This window comes from Odocoileus virginianus, chromosome 1, assembly GCF_023699985.2.
Source record: "Odocoileus virginianus isolate 20LAN1187 ecotype Illinois chromosome 1, Ovbor_1.2, whole genome shotgun sequence".
Classification (NCBI taxonomy): Eukaryota; Metazoa; Chordata; class Mammalia; order Artiodactyla; family Cervidae; genus Odocoileus; species Odocoileus virginianus.
In genome coordinates, this window is record NC_069674.1 from 1571151 (window position 1) to 1597878 (window position 26728).

Here is a 26728-nt window from a genome sequence, read left to right on the forward strand (position 1 = left end):
ATTTTTTGGCATTGCCCTTCTTTGGGATTGGAGTGAAAATTGATTTAAAAATTAATGTGGTTAAAACAATAATCACTTATTTTGGCAATGTGGTATATTGCTTTGAAGCAAAATAGATCTAAATTTCAATCTTGGCTCTGTGAGTTTCTGGACATGTTTAATGAGGTAGAACATTTAAATTTGTAAAACATATACAGAGATCTAATACATATATCTTTTTTATGTGTTTCATTGTCTTTTGCCCACTTTTTTCCATATTGAATTATGTTATCTCTTTATGTGTGAAACGCATCAGCTGTTTACCAGATTTTTGTAAATATGTTTTTCTGGTTATTTTACTTTTTAATTTTGTGTTTTTGGTTGCAGGCTTTTTGCTTTTTATGTGTCCAGTCTTTTTCTTTCTTTGGTTTCTGTAATTGTTTTTGTATTTAGAAGATGATCTCCCTTCATGAGATGTGACAAATACTCCTTTTTTTTTTGTTGTTTAAAAAATGGTTTTATTTGCACATAACTGTTTAATCCATTTGGAGTTTATACAGATAACTACCTTTATTCTTACCCCTTTGTGTTTGTGTTTAAAGAAATACATATTTGCTGTAGAAAATTTGGAAAGCAAAATTTGTAGTGAAGAAAATTAGTATTACATTCTCACAATCCAGAGAATTACTGTGAATACTGTTACCTAAACCCTTGGATATTGTGTGTGTGCATGTGAACACATAACTGAATAAATAATGAAATGGAACCCTAATGGAATTCAATAGATGGGAAATTTCCCCTTTTAAATTTACATTTCTTTAATTACTAGTGAGGGTAGGCATTTACAAAGCACATTTATTGGTCATTTGTATTTATTCTTCAGTAAATTGCCCCCCTGTATTTCTTGTGTCCATTTTTGCAAGTTTTTAAGTATTAACTGTCAGGTTAATTGCAAATGTCTCCTTCCCAGTTGTCTGTTAATACTGCTTATCCTGTTTGTTGACAAGAAGAATTTTGACACTTTAGTCTGTCGGGTATTTTACCCTGGGCTTGTGCTTTCTGTCACCTTTGGAACTGGAAACAAATGGAGTCACTGATGCCTGAAGACAAGATGAAGTCAGTAAGGTTAGGACTAGTTGTCAAGTGAATAATTACTCCGTTTTTGTTGCTTAGCAATTGAACTCAAGCAAATTAAGGTCTTTACTGAAATTGATACAAAAAGTAAGCCATCTACTGGAAAGTCACTATGAAAGGTAGAAACAACCTGGAAAGTAAGGTGAGTTGTATTTCTCAATGGCAGGTTCAAAAATGTATTTATCAGTGATTTTTCTGGTGAATTACTTTCAGATAACAGTTTGTTACTAACAAGTAGTTAGATAATATATGATTTGCAAATGTTTTTGGCACATGTTGTCTGAAATGCTTGTTGAGGACTCTTCCCTTTGGCCCTTGCTTTCCATAAGGCTGTCGGTTCTGTGGTGCATGCATTTTGAGGATTGGGCTCCAGGTGTTTTCCCAGAAGTGCAGGTCTCAATCCAGGCTAACCATAATTATGAGGGAACTGGCTTTTGTTTCCAGTTTTACCAAACAGAAAATGCACGATATACTTAATGACCTTTAGATAATCTAATCATAGCCATTTGTTTATTCTTTTAATGGACTGAAAGTAAGAACTATCAGTACACTATGTGCTATGTATTTATGCTGGAGTCTTAACGTTGGAAGTAAATGTATTTGTATTGGTTGCCTTCTGGTTATAATGTAAGAGGTGTAAGCTCAGGCATTGTTTTTTGTTTATGAATTAGGGCTTAGAAAAGTGCTTCCCACGTAGTGGTAGCCCAGTAAACGTGTGTTTAATGAGTGGGTAAGCTGTAAACAGTAGCTTTAAGCTCCAGTGACCACGTTGGCTGAAAGTTGGGGAGCTAGAGGAGGAGCCCCTAAGTTACGATGTTGCTTCTAGATACATTCTCATGGTAGGCCTTAGGAAGTCCTAGCCGCCAGTGCTGGACGTTGTTCTCGAGGGTTTCATGAGCCTCACTCTGTTTCTGCTTCTGGTTTTTTGGTAGAGCTGCTTGTAGTGAATTTCATAAAGTTTCATATTTATCTTTCTCTTCTGAATTCGTAGTTGTGTGTAATCTTGTGGATGACATCCAAGGAGTGTTTGTTTCTTTAGATTGTCTTGGGGTTGAAGATTTGTCAGCCTTAGATATGCTTGCTTCTTTGTTTTTTTAAAGTTACAAGCATTATTGGGGCCAGACTGTCACAGCGGAGCATCCAGGGTGTAGTTCAGCGTGAGGCTGAAGGCAGTGGTGACAGGAGCCGGGTCGGCTGTGGAGAGTGTATGTCTGCGTTGCTGTGGCTGCACGTAACCTCCGTCCTGGGCACCGTGGCCACTCTTTCGTGCACTCCCTGGGTGATGGCAGGTGGCTCCGGGAGGAGGCTGATGGGTTCTGTGAGACTAGGACAAGGTCATCTGTCCACTTTACTATGATAAGACTCCTCTGTTGAGGTCTCCTTTTGATGGGATGCAAATCAGTTCACATTTTTTTCCCATTCAAAGTGGACTGTCTGCACCCCTCTTTTCCAAATCTCCTTGTTACTGGTTTTCCAGTCATGCTCCTTCCAAGTCCCTGACCTTCCAGCTGAGCCACAGGCCAGTATGAATGTATAATCATGTGTCTGGCTGTTCCTGAGCAAAGTGAGTGGTCAGGTGCACTGCCCAAAGTCCTGTCCAACGGGAGGATTCTCCATCACTGCTGGCCTTTGTAGATGTCCCAGGGAGGGCTGTCCCCCTGGGGGCGGTGTCTGCATGTTTGGCAGACCCGTCTGCAAGCCAGGCCCCATCTTCTCTTCCTCTGCCAGCTGATCAGAAGGAATGCCCACCAGGCCACAGGTACAGTCCAGCTAGGGGAGAGAAGTGGGGACTGTGGGCATCTGGGCCACTTTCATGTGGCTTTCTCATGCCTTCAGGGCCTGCTCAGGCACGATCACCAGTTGCATCTGATGTTGGGGTGTTGCTGTGCACATCGACTTTATGGCTTGGCACGCCCACCAGTTCATGATGGCTCACTCAGGTTGCATGGTGACTTGGTGACCCACAGTTAAGTGTTCAGTCTCTACTAAGCCTGACAGCAAGCCAGTAACTTTCTCAGAGGGAAGGTAGTAGTTACCTGCATGGGGGTGGCAGGACTTTGTCCCGAAATCCCAAGGGCCTTTGCTGTGATTCCCCTCCAGGGTTTGTCATGGGCTCTGAACATCATCCTCTCTGCTGCTGACACTTCCAGCACCATTAGATCTGCTGGGTCATAAGGCCAAGGGCAAAGCAGCCTGCAGAGCTGCCTGGACCTGCTGCAGAGCCTTCTCTTGTTTTGAGCCCTGCTCAAAACCAGCAGCTTTCTGTATCACTTAGCAGTGGGCCAGAGCGACGCACCCATGCAAGGCGTATGTTCCTTTCCAAATCCCAAGAAGGCCCCGAGCAGTGTGCCTCTCCTTGGTGTAGGAGAGGCCAGGTGCCACAGCCTAGAAGGGCTGGGACCTAGACCGCTGGGCCCTGGAGTGTCTTCCGACAAGTCTAGAGTCGTTGCTGCTGCTTGCTCACTAGGTCTGACTAGTGTACTGTCATCTGTGTAGTGGAGCAGTGTGCAGTCCCCTGGAAGGGAATGGTGATGGAGACCCCCCAAACTCAGTTGTGACATAGGGCCAGGAGGAGCTGGGCCCCGAAGTCAGGACAGTGAAGATGAGTTGTTTGCCTTGCCAGCTGAAAGCAGACTGCTTCTGGTGGGCCTCATGGGTGGGCTTTCCCAGGTGGCCCCAGTGGTGAAGAACCCGCCTGCCAATGCAGGCCTCATGGCCAGGGATGGAGAAAAAAGCTTTTGTCACATCGGTAGGCATACCAGATACCAGGACATGTATTCATTTGCCCTCACAGTGAAGCCGTGTCTGCCGCAGCAGCTTCACTGTAGCACCCCCTGGTTGAGAGTCGCTCACTGGTTAAGCTGCTGAGAACCCACAGTCATGCTCCAAGGTCCCTCTGGGGGATGTGAGAGTCAGCCCCCTCTCGTCTTTCAAGTCCTCGATGGCTGTCCTAATCCTCGCCTTACCTTTAGAACATGGGGTTTCTGGTGGGTTATGGTTTCCAGGTTAGAGGTGGCTCAAGTGGCTTCTGCTTTGCCTTTCTCACTGTGATAGCTCTTATTCTGCAGGTTGGGGAACTGTGTGGGGATTCTGCCTGCATTTGAGCATGTCCGTTCCAGCTAGGCATTCCAGAACTGGGGAAAGAACTGCAGCACAGGTTCAGGGACCCACTGTGAGACGTGTGCAGCCTGAGCTAAACTCCCTTGACCCCCTGACCTCCACAAGCCCCTGCTCTGACCAGGGTGATGTTTTGGGTCCCCTGGAGGTAGTGTCATTTCAGAGTCAGAGTTAGCAGTCCCCGAATGTCTGTTGATTTCTCTTACCCCAGGGCAGTGATGGTATCCGTATTCATGTGTTAATCATTTGCCATCTTGTGACATTTGCGGGATTTTCTTGAATTATTTTTTGTCTTTTTTGTTAAATGTTTTGTAAATTTATGCTAAATTCTTTGAGGCCTGGGAACATGTCTTAAATTCTCTTTTTTTTTTCCATTTATTTTTATTAGTTGGAGGCTAATTACTTTACAACATTGCAGTGGTTTTTGTCATACATTGAAATGAATTAGCCATGGATTTACATGTATTCCCCGTCCCGGTCCCCCCTCCCACGTCCCTTAAATTCTCTTAATCTCCCATGAGACACCTGTCCCAGTTCTTACACAGGGACAAGTAAAGATTCATTGATTGGATGAGTAACAGTTATTAGTTGTATTATTAGGAATACTTTGCTAGAGTGGACTTAGTTTGAAAACAGATTTAACGGCTTATTCTAGAAAATTATCAGTATGGAACGATTGTGCCTTTAATGTGTAAATCACATGAGGATTAGAGGCTAAAATATGTGTCGACGGTGCTTTGATATCTGTAAATGTATTCAGTTTAGCTTGAAGATAGTGTTTGGATCTTGGACATGTGTTTGAAATGTTTCATGTTAACTATTACCTTGGAATTATAGGGTTCTGGGCCAGAATTTAGTGACATTAATAAATACAATATTCAACTTAGTTCTAAATCGCCATCCTGCAGTAAGATGTAGCTCTGTCTACAATAAGAAAATTATTAAGACATTTTCTTCAAAAACAGAAATGATATTGGAGCTGGAGTGGTCTTTTGCTCATTGATGGTTTTAGCTGGGGCCATTTGTCACTGTCAGCTGGATGCTGAGAGAGATGGGGTTCATTGTTCCCTTGGTGTGGGCCATGACATGCCAGTGATTATAGTTTATTATAGGATGGTACAAAAGGGACTGAGAGGACAAATGAAAATCATAGCTAAAGTTTGTATTATTTTTAATTCTAATTTATTGTTACAATTATAATAGGGAAAGAATTAAAATAGAAGACAGTGTCTGTGGTGTTCACTTTCTGTGTCTTCACTATTAAAAAGTAAGTAGAGAAGCACGGAGTTCTCCAGATGAGCTGCCACGCAGCTGCTCAGTGGCTTTCCCTTCCTGAGCGGATGACAGTGGCCGCACAGCGCTGTTCACACGCCAGATGCCACTGAGTGGTCCGCTTCAACATGACACTTCGTGTGTGTGAGTTTAAAATGAGCATAAAAGTGGAACTCTCAGATACCTTTGGATATAATCACGTTATAACCTTAAATAAGGAAATAATTCTTCAGTTTTTGAGGTATTTTCTCTCAGCTAAGCTATCTGTACTCACTTGTGACCAGACAGAGATACACATGTATAGTATGATTGACCATTGTAAGATTCAGCCTGCTGAAAGAGAACCACAGTGAATCTGGCTTGACTTTGCAAGGTGTATGTGCCTTATTTTGATTTGTCAGCAAGAAGAGCCAGTATGATATTTTGGACATGATGCAAGAACAGCCCCAAATCCATCTTTGTTTTATACATTTTCAAGACCCACAGAAGGTCAAAAAATTCAAACTTTTAGATTATAAGCAATTAAACTTAAAAAGGAAAAATAGGTATCATGTTTACTTATGTGTGAACGTTAAATCAAGTCAGTTCTTACTAAATTTTAAGGTATCATTTTTTAGTTAAATGTTACTAACAATTTCTAGTTAATTGATCTCAATAATTCAATCATTTATTATAATGTGCATTATTCTAGTTGTATAGTTACTTGATATTTATTGTTTATAATGGTGAAAATAGAAAACAATCTAAGTAGGAAATTTGCTTAAATTTTGGTAGATCCAAACAGTGGAGTGCTTTTTTACCATTATAGATGATGATATAGATGAATATTTGTTTATATAGAAAGATGTTGAAAAAAAAGTTTTTCTTTGAGTGGTAGGATTATATAATATAGAAAATTTATATTTTATAAAAAATTTTGTTTTGGTGTTTGCATTTATAATATTTCTACAGTAGATTTGTATTGCTTTTTTTATTTTAAAAACAAAGTTAAAATGTTTCACAGCTTGTTGCTATAATTGTTCTTTTTGTTTCATTTTCCTTCCAAGTACAGAAGCAAAAGCTATACTTGGGAGGTTCTCACAACACTCACTATTCAAGAGAAAACTTGTAGTCTTTCCTTTAAAGCGTATACTTTCTTAGAATTTTTTTTTATTATATGTCACTTTTTGGCAATTGGATTAGATCTTCAATTCCAGGGAAATATAGTTTTAACTTAGTTTTACCACTTTGGAAATTATTGATTATGGCTGAACTTGGATTAATTTTCTAATTTAAATGAATGAAGTTTTTTGTTGTGTGATTAAAAAGTGATAGTTTTTTTTGCTTCATAGTGTTATGTTTTGTATTGAAATATTTTGTGACTCCAGCAGATGGAGCTAGAAGGTAATGTTTCCTTTGGTGATCTGGCAGTTCAGTTTGGTTGGGTTGAGTTTTGAACTAAGTATTCTGGAATTGTTCCATAGCTTTTGTTTGTTTAGATACCTCTTTTGAGGATAGACATTGAATATCTTTCGAAACAGTTGTCATTGCAACTGATTTAGATAAAACTGCAAGTTTTCTGAATTTTTAGGGTTCTACTGTGTTGGAGCATATGATTTTAGTTTTCTGAAGTAGAGAAATTTAGCTAACATTTTTTTCTTTTACAAATTGATAAATAATGATATATAATACAATAAAGGTGGTGGTAGTAGTATGCTTTGTGCTTTAGCCCTAATTTTTAATTTAAGTATGTTTTATCAAAATTATAGCATATTCTTAAGAGATATTTATGTGTGTATGTCTGATATATGTTTGCAGAATGCTGAAAACTTGTTAAGTTTTACAGCTTTCAAAAATAAAATGACAACTTAGGACTGTATAGTAGCTTTATTATTTTTCTAATTAAATGTTCTCATAGTAACTTTAACTTTCTTATATGTTGCAAATTTGATAATTAAATTAGCATGAGCTAAGTGTGAAGCTTTCACACTTATTCTGGTTAATAAATTTAACTTTTTGCATTTAATTATTTAGGTTTTTTAAAAAGCTGGTTATTTACATAGGTGATTATGCTGTTACCTAGTATATTACCATCAACTCTCAAAATCTTTGTGTTAAGTGAATTTTTTTTACAAAAATAAATGTGGTAGAGGTTATATCTCTTTTTGCAGTTGTGGTTGGTAGAACCATCAGCAGTAATGTTGACTTTCCTGGAAAGAGGGAAGTGGGGGAAAATTAAAAAAATTATATGTGTTATTAATGTATAAAGTTCAGTACATAAAAGAAGACCCCAATTTCATTACAAACTTAAATGAATTGTTATTCAGAATCTTTGTGATCATCCTGACTGTTTTCTTCACTTATTGATAAAGATTTCTTTATTAAGACTTTCATGACTATCCTCATTTTAAGTGTGTTGGTTAGTTAGACTAGATATTTTTCCTAATTTGTGATCTTTTGCCTAAGGCAGACTTTCATTTTTCAACTTTTGATTTCTGGAGAAGAATTTGAATTTTTTTTTTTTCACTACATGTAAGGGACACATAATGATCAGAAGGACAAATTCTAGAAGTATATATACTTTTTATATTTAGAATCAACATTAATGATGTCTGCTTTATAACATGGATGATAATTGTTTCAAATTACAAAGCCTAAATAAAAATTTCCCCCTGATTTTATAAAAGTATAGTGAAGCATTCAAGGTTTATACTCAGGGTTGAAACTATTTGAGTGCACCCTCTGAAGCTGCTGCCACTCCATAATTTGTGATTTTGCAGAGGGTAGAATGTGGATTGTGCTTAGCGAGGCTAGAAAGTAAGCAGACTGAGATCTGTGACTGGCTGGGGGCCCAGTTAGCATCTGCATCTCAAGAAGCTTTGCTGCTCTCTGCCCTTCTTAGGCATTTTGTGGGGAAGTTATATGATACAGTGGTGTGGAGGATTTTGAGTTTCACAAAGGAGTTTAAATATGATTTTTAAGAGTCTTGATATGCCCCTTATAGAAGGCTTAGAACGTGTAGGCAGGCCAGTGGGAAGAAAAAAATCATCCATAATTCTACTATGTTCACATTGTTAATAATTTGGTATATTTCTTTGCAGTTTATTTTCTGAGCCTGTTTTTTGTCCTTGTTATTTTCATATATTTTTAATGCCATATTAGAATACAGAGTATTGTTGTGTAAGCTTTTTTTGGTGTAATTAATGAGAATTGTTCTTTTAAGGAAAGGGTTGAGAGCTGCAACCCCATGGACTGTGGCCCACAAGACTCACCTGTCCATGGGATTCTCCAGGCAAGAATACTGGAGTGGGATGCCTGCCCTCCTCCAGGGGATCTTCCCCACCCAGGGATTGAACTTGCATCTCTTATGTCTCCTGCATTGGCAGTTGGTTTTTTTTTTTTTTTAACCACTGGCGCCACCTATCTGGCATAATTGCTGATGTGCTTTGGAATTTTCAGGATTTTGGACCATTTGCATTATGTTGAGACAGGGTGGGGAGAGGCACTGATGATAATTTAACATTTTGGTATGTTATTTCTCTTCTGTTGTTCATGAGTGCTCTGTGAGTTAAGTTTTAGCACATTTTATACATGAACTAGGACAGCAGTGGAGAAGGCAGTGGCAACACACTCCAGTACCCTTGCCTGGAAAATCCCATGGACGGAAGAACCTGGTAGGCTGCAGTCCATGGGGTCACACAGAGTCAGACACGACTGAAGCAACTTAACAGCAGCAGCAGGACGGCAGAATTCAAGTCCCTTTTCTAGGTTTTGTATAGCTGTAGGTGCAAACCCAGGCGGTCAGACATAAAATGCCCCTCACTTGGACATCTGCTGCCAGGCCTGAGAGCGTCTTAAATCATGAGCAGTGTGGATGTCTTGTGCACTAAGTACACAGGGTCCATTAAGCGTGTTGTTGAAGTAAGTTCTGTTAAAACTTTCTGCATTTGAAAGACATATTGGTATCTTTAGGCTTGGATGTACAAAGGTGTTCTGTTTTAGTGTTTTCCAAACTGGCCAGAAGCTCAGCTAAGTGTTTTGTTTTACTGAGATGGATAGAATTAATGGGCTATCATATTCTCAGCTTAAACATGGCCCTTAGGAAAATCTTGTGAAACAGATGTTCTCTTTGGCAGACTAAAAAAGGGCCCTCATGCTCTCATGAGCCCTTAGGATCTCATGAACTGAAGTGAAGGTTTTCCAAGTTAGTATATTTATTGGAGGCTCTGGGGAAGAGTTTGCTTCCAGGTTCATTCAAATTGTGGCTCAGTTTGGTTCTTTGTTTGTTGTGGGCCTGAGGCCCCCGTTTCCCTGCTAGCTGTTAGCCAGGTGCCAATCTGCCCTGTAGGTTACTGGCCTCTTTTCTCAGGTTTTTCATGTGACAGCCCCCCCGCCCCCCCCCCCATCCCCAGCAAAGTTGTGTCAAGTCCTTCCCTGACTTACCCTTCTGCTGCATTTCTGACTCCTCTGAGAGAAAGTTCTCTGCTTTTAAACGCTCCTTTGGTTAGGTTGTACCCACCTGCCCTATCCAAGATGGTTTCCCTGTCTCTCTTTATTAAAGTCCACAGCCTTAATTGTATCTGCAACATTCTTGTCTCCATGTATATTGGGTTGAAAGTGTTTCCCCCAAGTTCACATTTGGTTAGAACCTCAGAACATACCTTATTTGGAAATAATATCCTTGCTGATATAATTAGTAAATTAAGGCCAGGATGAATTAGGGTGGGCCCTAGTCCAATAACTAGTGTCCTTACAAGAAGATAAAACAGAGACTTACACAGTGGGAAGAATGTGAAGACAAAGGCAGAGGTTGGAGTGCTGCGTCTACGAGGCCAGGAGTATGCCACCTCTAAGGAAGGAGTCTTCCTAGAACCTCTGCAAGGAGTGTGGTCCTTCTGACACTTTGATTTTGGACTTTTAGCCTCCACAACGGTGGGAGAATAAGTTCTCATTGTTTGAAGCTGTCCAGTTTGTGGGACTTTGTTACAGAAGCCCTAAAAACGAATATACCATGTAGCATATTCACTAATAATACTGGATAACAACTCCAGGGATTAACGCATGAATATCTGGGGATTTGCTCTGCCTCCCATGAGCCTACAGCTGAGTACAAAGCAGGAAAATACAACCCATAATGAAGAGAAAAGTCAGTCAGAACTTGGAATTGACACAGATTCAAAATTAGTAAATAAGAACACTGAAACATTTCTTGTAATTCTGTTTCATTTGTTCCAGGAACTGGAGGAAAGACTGAACATATTGAGACATGGAAGATGTAAAAAAATAACCAAATAAACTTCTAGAGATGAAACCTGTAATATCTGACATGAAATGTACTGGATGGGATAAAAGCAGATTCGATATTACAGAAGAGCTCAGTGGATTCTAAGACATAGCAATAGAAAACTGTCTAAAAAAGAAACAAGCCAAAAAAAATGACTGAAAAACCAGGGCATCAGTGATACAATTGATGCTCCTGAAGGAGAGAGGGTTAAGAAAAATATTTGAAAAACTAATGGCAGAAAAATTTCAAGATTAGATGAAAACTGCAAACCCTCTTATCCAAAAAAGCTCAACTTGTCCCAGTTACAAAAGACCTGTCAAGATATATCATCAGATTGGTCAAAACAAGTGATAAGGAGAAATCAGAGAAAAAGAGATAAAATACAGAGGAACAGTGATGAGAATTACAGCATATCTCTTGTGGGAAAAAATGCAAGACAGATGACAGAGTAGCAACATCTTTGAAGTACTGAAAGAAAAAAGCCCTGCCAACCTGGTTTTATATCCAGTGAAGATATTTTTCCAAAACAGAGTCAAAATAAAGACAGTCTCAGATATACAAAAGGTGAAAGTTCATCACTGCAGACCTATACTACCACCAATAAGAGACACCCTCCAAGCAGAGGCAGAGTGGTAGAAGACAGAAATCTAGACCTTATAAAACAGAATGAAGAGCTCTAGACATAGCTAATTTGTGGGTAAATATAAAAGAGTATTTATCATATGTCTTATGAAAAGAGAATTGGCTGTTTAAATAAAAAATAGTAACAATATATTTTATAGTGTGCAAGTAAAAGCACATGCCACCAGTAGCACAAGGGTGGGAGGAAAGCCTTGGAAGTAGACTGTGAGGGCCATAAATGCTGAATGTGAAGTGCTGTGCCTCTCGCAGGCAGATTGCGATGGTTTAAAGGTGTCTGTGGCGAACCTCAAACACCCCTAGACTCTCAGAAAAGAGATGTAGTCAGTAAGCAAGCAGAAGAGATAGAATGGTGTCATAACAATGGTTAATCCAAAGGATCACAGAAAAAGCAGGCGCGGGAGGACCAAACAGCGGGGCGAGTAGTAAACCGAGAGCAAGCCGATGGACTTAAACCTGGTCATGTCAGCGACCATCAGTGGTCTGAGCATTCCGATTTAAAGGCAGAGATCATTACGCTGAATGAAAAAGAAAGCACAAATATATGCTGCCTGTAAGAACCTGCTTAAAATGTACACACACATACTGGTTAACAGCAATAGGAGATAAAAGATTTACTATACTAAGGAAAAGGAAGATGAAATAATTAGTCTATTGTTATCAGAGAAAGGTAAAGAATGTTAACAGGCATAAAGATCATTTCATAATGATGAAGAGGTTCATTCATTAAAAGGACATAGTAATAAACTTACCTACTGAAAAAATGCCTATTTACTATACATAGCTATTAAATGCATGGGCTTCCCTGTTGGCTCAGATGGTAAAGAATCTGCCTGCAATGTGGGAGACCTGGGTTCGATTCCTGGATTGGGAGGATCCCCTGGAGGAGGGAATGGCTACCCACTCCGGTATTCTGGCCTGGAGAATTCCATGGACAGAGGAGCCTACAGTGGGCTACAGTGCATGGGGTTGCAAAGAGTCAGACACGACTGAGCGACTTTCATTATTAAACAAATGAAGCAAAAACTTAAGAAAGGATTAATGGTCAAAGTTACAATTATGTTCAGATATGTAACTATCCCTTTTTCAATAGTTGATGGGACAAGTAGCCAGGAAAAATTAAGGATATAGAAGACCTGAATAAAACTAAGTATATTGGCCTAAGTTTTATTTATGGAACACTGCCCAACAGTTGTGGAATACACATTCTTTTCAAGTACTCTGGGAATGTGAACCAAGAAAGCCATATTCTGCGCCATTAAACAAATCTCAATACTCAAAGTCATAAAAGGTGCTCTGTAATGACAATAAAATTAAATGGGAAATCAGTGACAGCGACATTTGGTAACTAAATAACATAATTCACAGTAACTCAAAGAATAAATCAAAAGGGAAATTTGAAAGTCCTTTGACCTCAATGAAAATGAAAGTGAAGCATTCCAAAATTTATGATACAAAGATACCTATTTTAGAAAAGGAAATAAAGGTCTCGTACAGTGTCCACCATAAGAAACTAGGAAAAGGAGAGCAAATGAATCCCAAAGTAAGGGGATGGGAAATAAAAAAGATGAAAGGAGAAATGAACAAAATAGAGAACAGAAAGCATAGAGAAGATCAATGAGGTCAATAATATTGGTAAAGATTTAGCCAGATTGATCAGAAAAACAGATACCAGTTATCAGTATCAGGATATCACTACAGATTCTACAGCTGTTAAAAACATAATTAGTGTGTATTATGAATACCTTTATGTCAGCAAATTCAACAACTTAGAGAAATGGAAAAATTCCTTGAAAGGCGAAAACCACTGAAACATTCTCAGGCATTATGGTAATGTTTCAAACATTCTCACAAGCAAAACTCTAGGCTAAGAAGACTTCATTGGTAGTCCTCCCAAGTATTTAAGGAAGAAATAATGCCATTTCTACACAGACTTTTTAAGAAAATTGAAAATGAGATAATACTTCCCAACTCTGAGGCCAGCATTACCCTGATACCAAACCAAAACCAGATAGACATATGTGAAAACTATAGGTGAATATTGTTCGTGAACATAGATGTATAAATTTTAAACATAATTTTAGCAAATCAAATATAACAATATATAAAAAGGACAATATATCATGACTTTTGACAAAAGCAGTGGATTTAATTTACCATATGCACATACTAAACCAGGAAATTCATATGGTCACCACAATATATGCAGAAAGAGCATATGACAAAATTCAGTGTCCATTCCTGATAAAATCTCTCAACAAAGTAGGCATGAAAGGGAATTCCCTCATCTTAATAAAGAGCCTCTGAAAACCCTACAGGTAACATCATACTTAATAGTAAATGTTTTTTACCTGAGCTTCCCCTCTTACCACTTCTGTCCTGGTGGTTTTTAAAGAATAAATGAGATTGCAAAGGAAAGAGTAAAACTCTCTAATAACAGATGACATGACTATTGAAATTCTTTTTTTTTTCTTTTTTTTCCATTTATTTTTATTAGTTGGAGGCTAATTACTTTACATGTATTGAAATTCTGATGGAAATTATTCTAAGAAAGCTATTAGAACTAATCAGTGAATTTTGCAAGGTTGCAGGGATATAGGATCAGTGTATCAAACACCATTGCATTTCACTAGCAATGAATAATTGGAAATCAGTTTAAAAACCAATGCCATTTATATACAGTAGAATAGAAAATGTGAAGTGGTTAGGGATGTGTGAGGCCTGAATACTGTAAACTCATCATCACTGCTGAGGAGAGTTAAAGTGTGCTGAGATACATGGAGAGGTGTGCGGCTGTGCTCATGGCTCAGAAGGCAGCCGTGGTAAGGAAGCCCATTAATACGCCAGTTCTCCCCACACTGATCCGTAGATTCAACACCATCTTAAAACACCAGCATGGTTTTTTTGGGGTGGGGGGTGGGGGTAGAAATTGAAAAACTGACCTAAGACTTAGATGGGAATTTAAAGGACTTAGACTAGCCAAAACACCTTTGAAAGAGAACAAAATTGGAGGACTGACTGCGGGACTCAAAGTTTATTTTAAGGCCGTAGTAACCGACATTGCTGTTTGCATCAACACAGAGATGGACAGATAGGCTAACTAAATGGAGTACAGAGTCCAGGAATCCGTCCAAACATATTGTACATTTGTTTGCAACAAAGATGCAAAGGAGGTTTGGTGGGAGAGGCTGTTTTCAGTATATGGCGCTGGAGCAGTTGGGCAGTCATAGGCTTAAAATGAGCTTCAGTCCATGTCTGGCACCACGTGTAGAGAGTGATTCAAAAGAACCAGAGACTAACCCTTGGAGAAGGACGTATAGGAGCAAGTCTTTGCCATTGGACTAGACTGTAATTTCTTGGGCAAGATAGCTAAAGCATGATCCGTAAAGAAAACATTGATAAATTGCACTTTGTCAACATTAGGAAATCTTGTTTTTTGAAAGACAGTGTTAAGAAGGTGAAAAGATAATTCACAGAGTGGGAGAAAGTATCTGGAATCATACGCCTAATAAAAGACTTGTAATCAGAGTATATAAAGAACTGCCAAACTCAGTAAGTACAACCCAATGAAACAGTGGGAAACAAATTTGAAGAGACATATAGCAAAGAAGTTGTAAATGGATGGCAGATAAGTTCATGAAAAGATCTGACATTATTATCCATGGGGGCAATGCAAACTAAAGCAATGATGAGATACCAGTGTGCACCTGTGAGAGCAACTGAAACTGAAAAGACCATTTTTTTGTCAAAATGTGGATGAGACGTCAACTCTGCTGGTGGATATGTGAAATTGTATACCCACTTTGGAAAACATTTTGGCAGTTTCTTTAAATGTTAAGAAACACACCTACTTTATGACCCAGACATTGCATGCTCACATATTTACCCAAAAGATATGAAAGCTTGTGTCTGTATGAAGACTTGTACTTGAGTGTATAAAACTCATTTATGTATAAAGCTGTGTTGTATAAACTACAACTTTAGTTGTGAGACGCGACTAAACACTAGTTGTGTAAAACACAACTTTAGTTGTGAGAACCACAGCTCAGATAGTTTGCAGGGACATGGTTGAAGTGTGGTTAACTGAATCCAATCTGATACAAAGGGTCAGGCTACCGATGCGCCACAGCATTGAAAAAAATCTCAACAGAATTGTGCCAGGTGACAAAAGCCAGACAAAAACAAGAGCATATACTACATTTACCATGTATAGAAAATTTAAGTTTTTTATAAAAAATATAGTTTTTTATAAAGTGTAGAATCTGACTCTTGGAGTATGGAGTAGGGTAGAGAGTGCAGGAGGCAGTGATTATAAAATGGTAAGGAAACTTGGGAGTGACAGTTGCATTTGTTATCTTGGTTACAGTGACATAACTGTCAAATTTTATGACATTGTACACTTTATGTCAATAAAGTCATAAATTGTCAATAAATTGTACACACTATGTCAATAATAACTCAGCAAATTTGCTATAGATTAACATTTTTGCTTTTTATATATGTCGTGCTTTTTTACCAAGTGAACACGGGTGCTCCGAGAGTCTGGTAGCTTGGTAAGGGAGCTAATTAGCACCGTGTGTTAGTAGCCTCTGGGGATGTGATGGTTATTAAAAGCAAAAAGTCATTAAGTGCTTATTTTGTGACAGACGTGCTTGTTGTCCATGCGTTATTTCCTTGAATTCTCAGTATCACCTATAGACATGATCCTCAGCCTCGTGTAGATGACGAACCTGTGACTTAGAAGGGCTGTCACATGAAAGTGCAGGGGCTCGAACCCAGGTCTGTCTGGAAGTCTTGTGTGTCCATTTGGTCACCAACCTATGTGTCTTTCCTGGTTATTAACACAATGCAGTTGGCTGTAACTATAACCCCTCTGATTGAAGAAGAAGAGAAATATTTTTAGCATCCTTATTTTTTTTTTAAGACTGAAAAGTGTTTAAGTATTTTAGAACAATTTTTATTTTTAAAAGTACAAATTAAATTTTTTCCCTCTGAAAGATATGAGACATTGTTTTTGAAGACACTTTGTAAAACATTCTGTTTCCTGCTAAAATAAATATATACTGTAGAATTATTTAACCTATTTAAATTTTTTAATAAGAAACTGCAAATTGATTTTTAATTATATCACCGTGTTTACTAAAGGAAGTACATCTCTCTAGGTAACGTGTACAAGTGCTGCAGTCGTTCTTTTTGTTTCTATTCCATGCTATTCCGAGAGGATTTAGGGCTGTTAGGAAATGTGCGCATGGATCTGTCACCAGGGCGGTTGGGAGCTGGCTGCTCTGGTTCCCTGAGAGCTCAGTGTGTGCCCTCCATTGTCTGAGACGGGAGGTCCCCGAGGGCAGAGGTGCGTGTCTCCTTCACCGCCACACCTCCAGTGCCTGAAACAGTGCCATATAAGTAAGGGACTCGAAAGGACATCAGCTGCCCGTTTTCAAAAGCATTGGATTTTAAATGTATGTAGTGTGTTGAATTTATGCTTAGCATAATTTTTATCTTTGTATAAATTTTAATGAAGATTATAGCCATCAGTTTTAAAGTTGAGTGTGTTACTATAAAAAGTGAGCTGCTGGTCCAAATATCCCAACGAGATACCTAAAGTTCTGTATTTTTAAAAATCAAGTCTTACTATCATCTCAGTTGCTTTTTATTGTGATTTTATGAGTGTAGAATGTGCCAGAAAGGGAAAAGGTGATGTGAACTCGCTTGCCTCTCAAGTTTTCTTTCCCAGTTGGAGTTGGTTACTAAACTTCTGTGATGCGGTCGTTTTTAAAAATCCTAGGAATTAGTGTAGCTCCTTGCAGGCTCTGCAGGCTGGGCGGGTTTTATATAACCAGCCTCTGTCATGTTGGGGGATTGCTGTGAAGACTAAATGAGTTTGTATAATATCTGTAAATCATTTAGAACAGTGCTTGGCACATGAGGACTCAGTAAATAAATGCTAATTATTACTTTTAGGGTTTTATGAGGCTTAAATTAAACAAGATAATACATGTAAAATGGTTAGTAGAGTATCTGGCATTTATTAAGTGCTCAATAAATGCTGCTGGCTCTAATTTAAATATTCAGGTGCCAATATGTCTGAAGAGGCTGTGTCTTTGGATTGCTGCATATGTCATATGTTTAGTGAATTTAGAGCATGAGGAAAAATCAGTAGTTTCTATATTGACTTTTCCCAATAGTACAGGCTGCAGAGTTGTAAAAATTTTACAGAAATGTGTAATTATTATTCTGATTTCTAAGTTTAGGTCCTTTGTTAGGCCTCTCTATTAAGTTTATGTTTAGCTTTTACTATTAAAAGTACAGAGCTTTGACTGATAGCACAATTTAGCACAACAGTTTTCTTTGACAAGGTTGTCAATGTCTAACTCATCTTTCCTTTATTGTTATCCTCATAGGTTTGTGGAACCTTGCTTCTCTCTTTTCCAATCTTTGTCTATTTGTGTTGATGCCCTTTGCCTTTTTCTTTTTGGAATCAGAAGGTTTTGCTGGTCTAAAAAAGGTAAGTAAATGATGTTTTAGAATTAAATTTCTTAAATGAAGAAGTAAATGTCATTCATTGTTGAAATAGTAGGCTTAAGCAACTTTTACTGAAATGTGAAACATTTAATAATAGCAATGCCTTGTTAATAATGCTTTTACAATAATGTTAATAATATTACACATTGAGTTAATAAAAGTGTCCACAGGAAGGAAGTCATCGTTTGACCTTTGAATGCTTTTGATAGTATGTGCAGAGTGGGTGGAGTGTTCTTTTGTAGAATGAATAAGCCTGATACAACAGCTATGGTTCTTTCCCTAGATACTGTCATTTAGTGTAAAGCGTGACATGAAGCTGTATCTTGATGTAGAAGTGGTTTCACACCCAGTGTTTGCAGGAGGGCAGCATGTTACCAGGCTGCCCTGGATTGTCAGGTTCCCAGTATCCGTGACTTACTGCGAGATGAGTGTGGGAGGCTGAAAAGTGGGCAGAGAGCAGACTGCCAGAGCATCTTAGACAGCTAATCCAGACCTGTAAGAGGAGTCACTCCCTCTGTCCTTGAATAGTAGGACGTTTTAAAGTGAAGGGAACAACATCTCCATTTATAGCTTGTGGAGTTCTTTGCTGTAAAAGCTTGGAATATAATGGAAGGATTTCGGTAGTTAATACTTTTTGAGTGACTTTTAAAACTTGATGAAATGAGGTCTAGCGTTATAGTTTATAGACATATTACAGCTTTTTAACTTTTAGTTAGAGTTATTCGTATTCATACTGTGGTATATGGTTGGTTTCATATTTGGTAAATCTACTGAGATCAGAGTGGGTGGTTGTGTATGGTGGTCAAACCTGCATTAAGAACACTGGCTTTTATATATTTGATTTGTTTTTTATAATGATATATGTAAATTATTTAAGTCATCCATGTAATGGGAACAACTTGTAGTTTCAGTTTAAACAAATAAAAAACATAACAATTAAAAAATAAAAAAAATAAGTTTCTTGAAGAATTATAGAAAGTTTTGCTGTTGAAAGGGATTTACTTCAAACTCTTTTTATATCAAATGGTATTAATGTTACTAAATTGTCTAAGAACCTCATATCTACTACTGCAGAACTCAAACTAAGACCCAGGGCGTGCTTCTTACCTTCCCAGAGTGTGCAGTTCTTCCCAGGTCAGCACCGTGGGGAGCACAGGAACAGCTAGCAGGGTGCCTGCTGGGCGGTGGCCGGCCAGGGGCCCAGGGGCCCAGGGGCAGAGGCGTGCTGCAAGGCGGCAGGGGTGCTCTGCAGGGGTGTGGCAGGTAGAAGTGGACAGAGCGGATGTGGTCTGGAGACCGAAAGACAGAGCTCTCAGAGGCTGGAACGTAGAACAGAACGTCACAGGGGACGCAGGGAAAGAACGTGGTCACGGAGAGGAAAGAGGTCATCGGAGACACCTGAGGAAGCAAGCTGTGTGGAATGTGGGGGCCCTTTGATGGGCGGTCGTTCACTTGGCAGAGTCTTACTAGGCCCTCACTGAGCAGTGATTCCTGTGCTGTTAAGAGGGGCTTGCTGGGTACAGGAAGGAAAAGACAGCGATCTCGCCGTCAAGGGGCTTACACAGGGAGAAGTCAGAGGTGCTGGAGGAGCTTTTACATGGCAGGCTGCTCGGGGAGGGGTGTCTCGGTTTGCCTAGAGAGTCGGGAAGACTTCAGGGAGGAGCTGTCCTGCCCTTGAGCTGAGAATTGCAGGTGAGCATCCAGGCTTGAGCAAAGGCAGAGACACTGTCTGAACTGAAGTAGTGGCCGATGCTTAGCTCAGAGTGGAGAACGGAGACAGAGCACTGGTCAGGATCAGACCCTGAGGCCCGAGTCCTCTGCCACATAGTCTGGGTTTTATGCTATAGACACCAGGGAGTTGGCACAGGATTGCTGATGAGACTTCTGCATCTACTGTTCTGCTTAAGCATGTTTAGAGATAAATGCGTGCATCAGAATGTCAGCATACATCCCTGGGGAAGGAGTGTATGCAGTGCACATGCAGAGTGCTCTGGTGGGGACGTCACCGCCCCGAATCAGTCATGCCCCTGACTCTCAAACAGAGTCACTGAAACGGCCTTGTCAATGCTTGCTTCAAACACGCAGAGTTCCCCACCCCCGCTCCCTGTCTGTCTCATGAATAATCTTATCAAGTGCAGAAACTACGTAAAGCTCAGTGTTATAAATGTATTTTCATATTTGGAGATTAAGGGTATGCTCCCTAGGTTATGCTTTATGTAAAAATCTGGTTATTAGTTAAATAGATTATTTTAAAAGCAGTGTGCAATATGGACAAACCTCTTGCATCCAGATCATTTTCCTCCCTTCTTGTGAACTAACCAACTGGAAAAGGGACTTGGCTAAATCTGTCGGAGCAGAGTTAGCACCATCTCTAGAATTAAAAACAGTTGACGCAAAAACCCAGTGAGGAGTTACTATTCTCCTGTTCCCCCTTGTCCACCGAGGTCAGAGGGGAGACAGCTTGAGGAGAGGTATCAGAAGGTAAGTAAAGATATTTTGCATCTACAATTACACAGCAGTTCTTCCTTCCAGTTTTTTTACTTCTAGTCTCTTTGTTCATGATTAAAAGAATGCCTTTTTTGAGTGCATTTCTGAGTATGTCTCCTCAGAGTCTCTCCAGCCACCAGCTACATTTCATGGTCTCCAAAGGGACTAATGTGCCCAGTGATTGTAGGATGCAGTGGGCGTGACCCATCCAGTTAATTCCCAGACACAGCCAAGGATTAAAAGGGGCGGGGGGAACAGAGCTCAGGATGGTTCCCATTTATGAGACTCTGGTAGCTGGGGGATGAATGGGAGTTGTAGAAACCAAATTAAAGTGTGTGGTCTTTAATAAATGCTGCTGAAGGAAGGAGGAAGGTGGGGTTCTGGCTTGGAGGAGAAGTGGTAGGATAATTCTCCTCTTAGTGTGCTGGCGGTGGGGGTGTGGAAGAGAGATTGCAGGACTGTGGTGGGAGAGTCTGTCTTTAGTGTCAGGCTGCCTGGGCTGGTTACATCATCTACACCTCAGGTTTTCTTTCTGTAGAGTGGGTCTAGTAATGATAGTTACCTCACTGTTCCATTTGGAAGACTGAGTGAGAAGTGATTGTCCACGTGAAACACATAACCCAGGATTGAACTCAGTAAATATTAGGGATTATTGTCACTATCTTAGAGCTTCGTGCATTTAACTGTTAAATATTCTAGAAAACATCAGTGTTACTTGCATAGATCATTAGGAAGCAATGAAATACAGCAGTCAGCTCTTAATTATCCACATGTTATTAGGCCATTTTATGATTCCACATTATTTTTGCCATTTTGAAATGGCATGTACTGAAGCAGAATCAAAACTGCCTAAGAGAAGGTACAGCTACAAGGAACTATACTCAATATTCTGTGATAAACCTAATGAGAGGAATTTGAAAAAGAATATATATATGTATAACTGAGTCACTTTGCTCTACAGCAGAAATTAATACAACAGTGTAAATCAAATATATTTCAGTAAAATTTAAAAACAATGTGCATCTATACCTTATTAGAAATGTTTAGAGAGCTTTAAAGTCTGAGTAATCATGGAATGTTATTCACAATATTTACCTTTTCCAGTTACATGGAAGTTTCAGGGGTCTATTATCTGTTTCGGTCTAAATGTGTTAGGTATGTTTGTGCTTGCAGTATTGTGCCATCCTGTTATATATGACCATTTGTATTTACTGCACAGATTCTGAACAATGTTTGGTAAGATCTCCAGTGCTGTCCACAGGTGGTATTACCATAGGTTGTACCACGGTGAGGAACTCCACTGCTCTGATGAAGGGGGTGGGTTGCTGACATTTGACATGGATCCCTTTAAAGCGCTTTGTTCATTGGTTGCATTTGACACATCTACTTCCAGGGCGACCTTGAGGAGAGCTTTAGAAAGCACCGTAATTGGTAGATTCAGCACAATAATTGGAGTAGTGACAGACTTGTAATATGGTTAAGTGAAGTTTACCTTTTTCCCTGCAGCCTCCCTCCTGGTGCTGTTTTACTGCGTCGGAGTCTGGTGGAGCCTTGAATGGCACATGGCCCCGCCAAACTCCCATTGATTCCCCTGGGCAGTCGATTTTAAAGCGGCCCCTTGCATATCGTGCCGAGATGCGGAAATTGGCCACTAGCCACGGCGGATGCAGAGCTCGAATTGAGAATCAAATTAAGCAGAATTCTCTACTTAGTTTTTAATTAAACCACTATGTTAATTCAAACAGGACATTTTAGGCCTGGGGGGTTGACCATGTCCTTTTAAGGGCCTTAAATCACCTTTCTTCTCTCTCCTGGCCTTGGCCTATGTTTCTTTTTTATTGGGCCCATCTCCTAGCTATTTCCCTTCTTTATAATTCTCAAGGGTAGGACAATATAAGTGGTTTTGATAAAGCAGGTTTTTTTGTTTTGTTTTTGTAAGAAGGTAACTTTTACCTTGGAATTCTGTTAGTTAAATATTAATCTAATTGAGATTATTTTGCAGTCACCTGTCTGTACTGTAGTGAGCATTACCTGTGTTCATGTGTATTTAGATTATTTTTCAGTCACCTATCTGAACTGTAGTGAGCATTACCTGTGTTCATGTGTATTTAGATTATTTTTCAGTCACCTATCTGAACTGTAGTGAGCATTACCTGTGTTCATGTGTATTTGAACCTGCCCTGTGTGTGCTTGCATCTTATGTTTCAGCTCTGATGAAGAGGTTGTGTCTGGTGGGTTCTGTTTTTGTTTTATGGTAGAGATGTTTTCCCACAGTTTTTGTCTTGGTGGCTCAGTCATACACCAGAGTGTGAGGGTCTCGCGGCTGCCTGCACTCCTGTTCCTATCATACTCAGGTCACCTGTGTAACTCTCTCTCCCCACGCTGCCTCTGAGGGAACTCTGGATTATTTCAGATGATGTCAGAAGATGTTTTTCGATTCCATAGTCAACTGGTCTAATCTCTAGCCAGGGTTTAAATGGGAATTAGGAATATGCTTGTTTTTCTTATTGTATGTTAACATTTTACTTTGAATTAAAATGTCATAAGGAAAATAAAGTGTCATGAGGAAAAAAATTTAACAACTTAGTGAAAGTAAAAAAAAAAATTTCTTCGATGACAGATTATTTCATGAACCAAAGATGTTTCTGGGAGTAACTTTATACTGTGCCTCACATTAATGCCTATCTTTGATTTGAAGTCGTGGCATAAAATTTAACATAAGTGACAGCAACATCCTGACCAATTACCAAAGCCATCCAGACATCCCCAAATGTCCAGAACATAGCACACGGTCTGTAGGATTAAGAGGTTAACTCCTCGAACTTCAAACAAAGTGCTTGATAATAAAAGCAGAAAGGACAAAATCTGAGGTAACTTCCTTTCTTAATTAATTAGACTGGCCAGGTGGAAGCGAAGAGCTGGGTGCCAGTGCTTGCAAGGTCCATAAAGCTGAGCACCGTGACAGCACAATAGAGGAGGAACAGACATCGCTTTAATATGTTTCTATCCTGTGTCACAGTTTGAAATTGTCCTGGTTTATGTCCCTTTTGGCAAACTTACATAAAAGTGACCTTGTACTGTATTTTATGACCAGATGACTTTTTCCCCCCAGTGGCTAATTTGTATCAGGCCTCCATCTTAAAAAGACACAGAAATGAGTAGGAAGTCCATTGCATTCTTTCATTATTTTTGCTCGTTTTTGCCACTGATCATCCATAAATTGTTGGAAATGAGTGATTAAGGAAGTGCTGCTTAGTGTTAGTGGCACATGCGCATATTTGGCCTGGTTTTTGTGGGTGAGAGGAAATCACATGCAAAAAGGGAAACTCCTGCTGAGGACCTTTCAAGGAAATTTACCTTGGGTCTCGTTTTGATCTTGGTGTTTATTACAGAAAATGGAGTCATATCTCACTAGCTATTGTTATGTGTTAATTTGATTTTGCCAACACCTTCAAGAAAAAAAAAAATCAGTAATTTATTAAAAGAATTCCTCTACCTTCCTTTAGTTGAGGGTCTAATTTTTTCTGTGGAAACAATATGGATAAGAATGATTATTCTCAAAACATTTGTTCTGCTAGTGTTGTTATGTACAGGGCTTCTTTTGGCATTGTGACTCTACTGTAAAAGATGTGGTTATAATAATATAAACGGAGCATTTCAGACATTGGAGCTTGACATACAGGGTCTCAGAGAAAGACGTATAAACGTATTTTGAAGAAAAGTTTGTATTTATTTAAAACTTATTTGAGTTTAAAACTGTTTTGAATTAAAAATCATTTAGTTAATGGGATGGTGTTAATTTCATCACTCAGTACAGTTGCACGATGGAGGCAACTAAATCATGATGTCAGTAACAGTATCAGTTCCTGTTACAGAGCAGCTGCGCATTTAGAGCACATTGCTCACTCTTGCACACTTTGTAATAATGGGATACTTTCCAGTTATCAGAAGAGGAGAGATTTCTACTGTATGGCCAGATTTTCTCTTTATTTGCCTAGTAGTACAGTGGCAACACTATAAGCTCTGGCATTCAGAAGACCCAGACTTAACTCCTGAGTCTTCTTTACTGACCTGAAAGTCCAGGCTGAATTCTTAGTGTGTCCGTCTGTACAATGGACTGTAGACTGACCTCGTCCTCCAGGTACTTCACCCAATGCGTGTGTAAAGCACTGAGATGCAGATAGAAGTGGCATTTATTATCAGAGGCTTAAAGGTACCAACTGTGAGCAAGTTAATGATGAAGCATCAGGAAGATTTGTGTGGGATTACTTCATACATGATAGCAAATGATATAAGAAGTTAGAGTGGCATCGACACAGCTTTATTTACTTTTTGAAATAGAAATGGTTTTATCTTGTAACAGTGTAGGTCATAAAAAAAGTATCATATTTAATAGGTAACTGAATTTTAAACTTTATTTTACATGATAACTAAATTACCAACTAATGTCTCATAATCTGTTAATTGAGAAGTTTTGGTACGGAGGAAATAAAAAATCACCAGGTTCAGATTTTAAACTAATTATACTTTTAATTAAACTGGCCCTAGTACTTCTGATATACATAAAACAGTTTTATAGGAATAATCATTATCATCAATTAGAGTTTCTTTTCTAAAACTTTTTTTGGGGAAGTTGAAAACTGCCTACCCTTGGTTGTAGTGAATTTTATTTGAAAGTAAAATTAAATGTCAGATTTAATGCGACTAGAGAGCGTCTTAGCATAATTAGGTCTGTAGGACGAGAGCTCACCCAAGCAGCTAGAGTTAGGATTGTTAAAATATTCTATTCTTTTTTGGCAGTTAAACTGATATTTATTTGGGCTTCCCTGGTGGCTCAGGTGATAAAAAATCTTCCTGCAGTGCAGGAGACCTGGGTTCGATCCCTGGGTCAGGAAGATCCCCTGGAGGGGAGGGCATGGCAGCCCACTCCAGTATTCTTGCCTGGAGAATTCCATAGAGGAGCCTGGCGGGCTGCAGTCCATGGGGTTGCAAAGAGTCAGACACGACTGAGCAACACTTTGTCTGTAAAGTCATTTATTTAGCCTGCCATAGTGAAATCTTGCGATCCCTATGAAATGTGCACAATGCACAGCGGGACTCGAGACCATCGCTTTACAGCCCGTTTATTTGGTCCACTTGTACTAGAATTAAAGTTGTGTGTTCAGACACGTCCAAAGCAATAGCATTGTTTGATGATTTTGACATGAAGTAATATATTAGGTTGTAGTATATCTACTTTTCTTTAAAACTTAAGTCATTAATAGTTATACTAGAAAATTTATTGGTTTGCACACTTTCTGGTAAGGAAAGGAAATTCTCATCTAGAAAGACAAGCTCATAACTATTATTACAGACTGATTGACTTTGAAAGTAGTTGAACTGTTAAGAAATAAATGTGTGTTCTTTTAGTCATTAAAAATAAGATGAGTAGACAAAAACAAAAAAATAGGTATATATCAACAGCAGAAAAAGAATTAAATGTACTGAAATGGTCAATTTAAAGGAAACATTTCTTATTATTTTTCTTGAAACACAAAGAAGAAATTCTAAGTTATTTTATACTGTTGGATTTAATTGCTTTTATACTTTGATATTTTACTGGGATTACTTGATATTAATGTTCCTCTTGTTAATTAACAAGTATTAAATTTTAAGCAGTCTGGTTTTAAACAGACTTGTGGAAGACTTAAATTTTTAAAAAAGTCCTTTTTGGAGTATCAGAAAATTTTGTCTCTTAATGATTTTTGATTCTTTCTTAAAGACCTAGTATTAAATGATATTTCTGATTTTTTAGAAGAAATTTAATGAAGTACCTTAGGTTGTGATAAAAACTTGCTGCATTGTATAACTTTAAAATATACTTTCAGTATCCTGAATAAGATTCTTACCTCTTTCTGTTACTACCTTAGTTCAGCCTTCATCATTTTTTAGTTGGATTATTTAAGCCACTGTCCATCTGTGTTTTCTGCTTCCAGTTTCAGTCTCCCACAAAGTAACTTCCACATTGCCTTCTAGCATTGTTTTTAAAATAATACTGTGTCTGTAACTCACTTCCATAAAATCTCCAAGGACCAAAATCAAACAGGCACAAGAAAACTTAAACGGTAACTGAAGAAGTGATATCGTATCAGGGGAGGGAGGTAGTTACAGGTGGTACAGGACATTCAGGCTGGGAGCTAAAACAAGCTCCACTGAAAGCTCTCAGCAAAAGGGCAGACTTTTACACACACGCACAGACACAGACACAGAGACACAGATGCGCGCGTGTGCGCGCGCTCGCGCGCACACACACACACACACACACACACACACACT

General features: G+C 39.0%; 1 protein-coding gene across 8 annotated transcripts in view; it reads left to right on the forward strand.

Annotated features, from left to right (window-relative positions):
- LMBR1 (limb development membrane protein 1) overlaps positions 1-26728 on the forward strand; it is a 131549-nt gene that overhangs the window by 26934 nt on the left and 77887 nt on the right. For 5 of the 8 annotated variants that reach the window (XM_070479586.1, XM_020888735.2, XM_020888734.2 and 2 more), the window contains one exon: positions 17806-17909. The exons of 1 other annotated variant lie outside the window; for it this stretch is intronic. In XM_070479586.1, coding sequence (XP_070335687.1) covers positions 17806-17909 — 104 coding nt within the window. Of the gene's footprint in view, positions 1-10716; positions 11463-17805; positions 17910-20323; positions 20408-26728 lie in introns of those variants that run through there. 2 more of the 8 variants (XM_070479457.1, XM_070479528.1) reach the window with 2 other exon arrangements.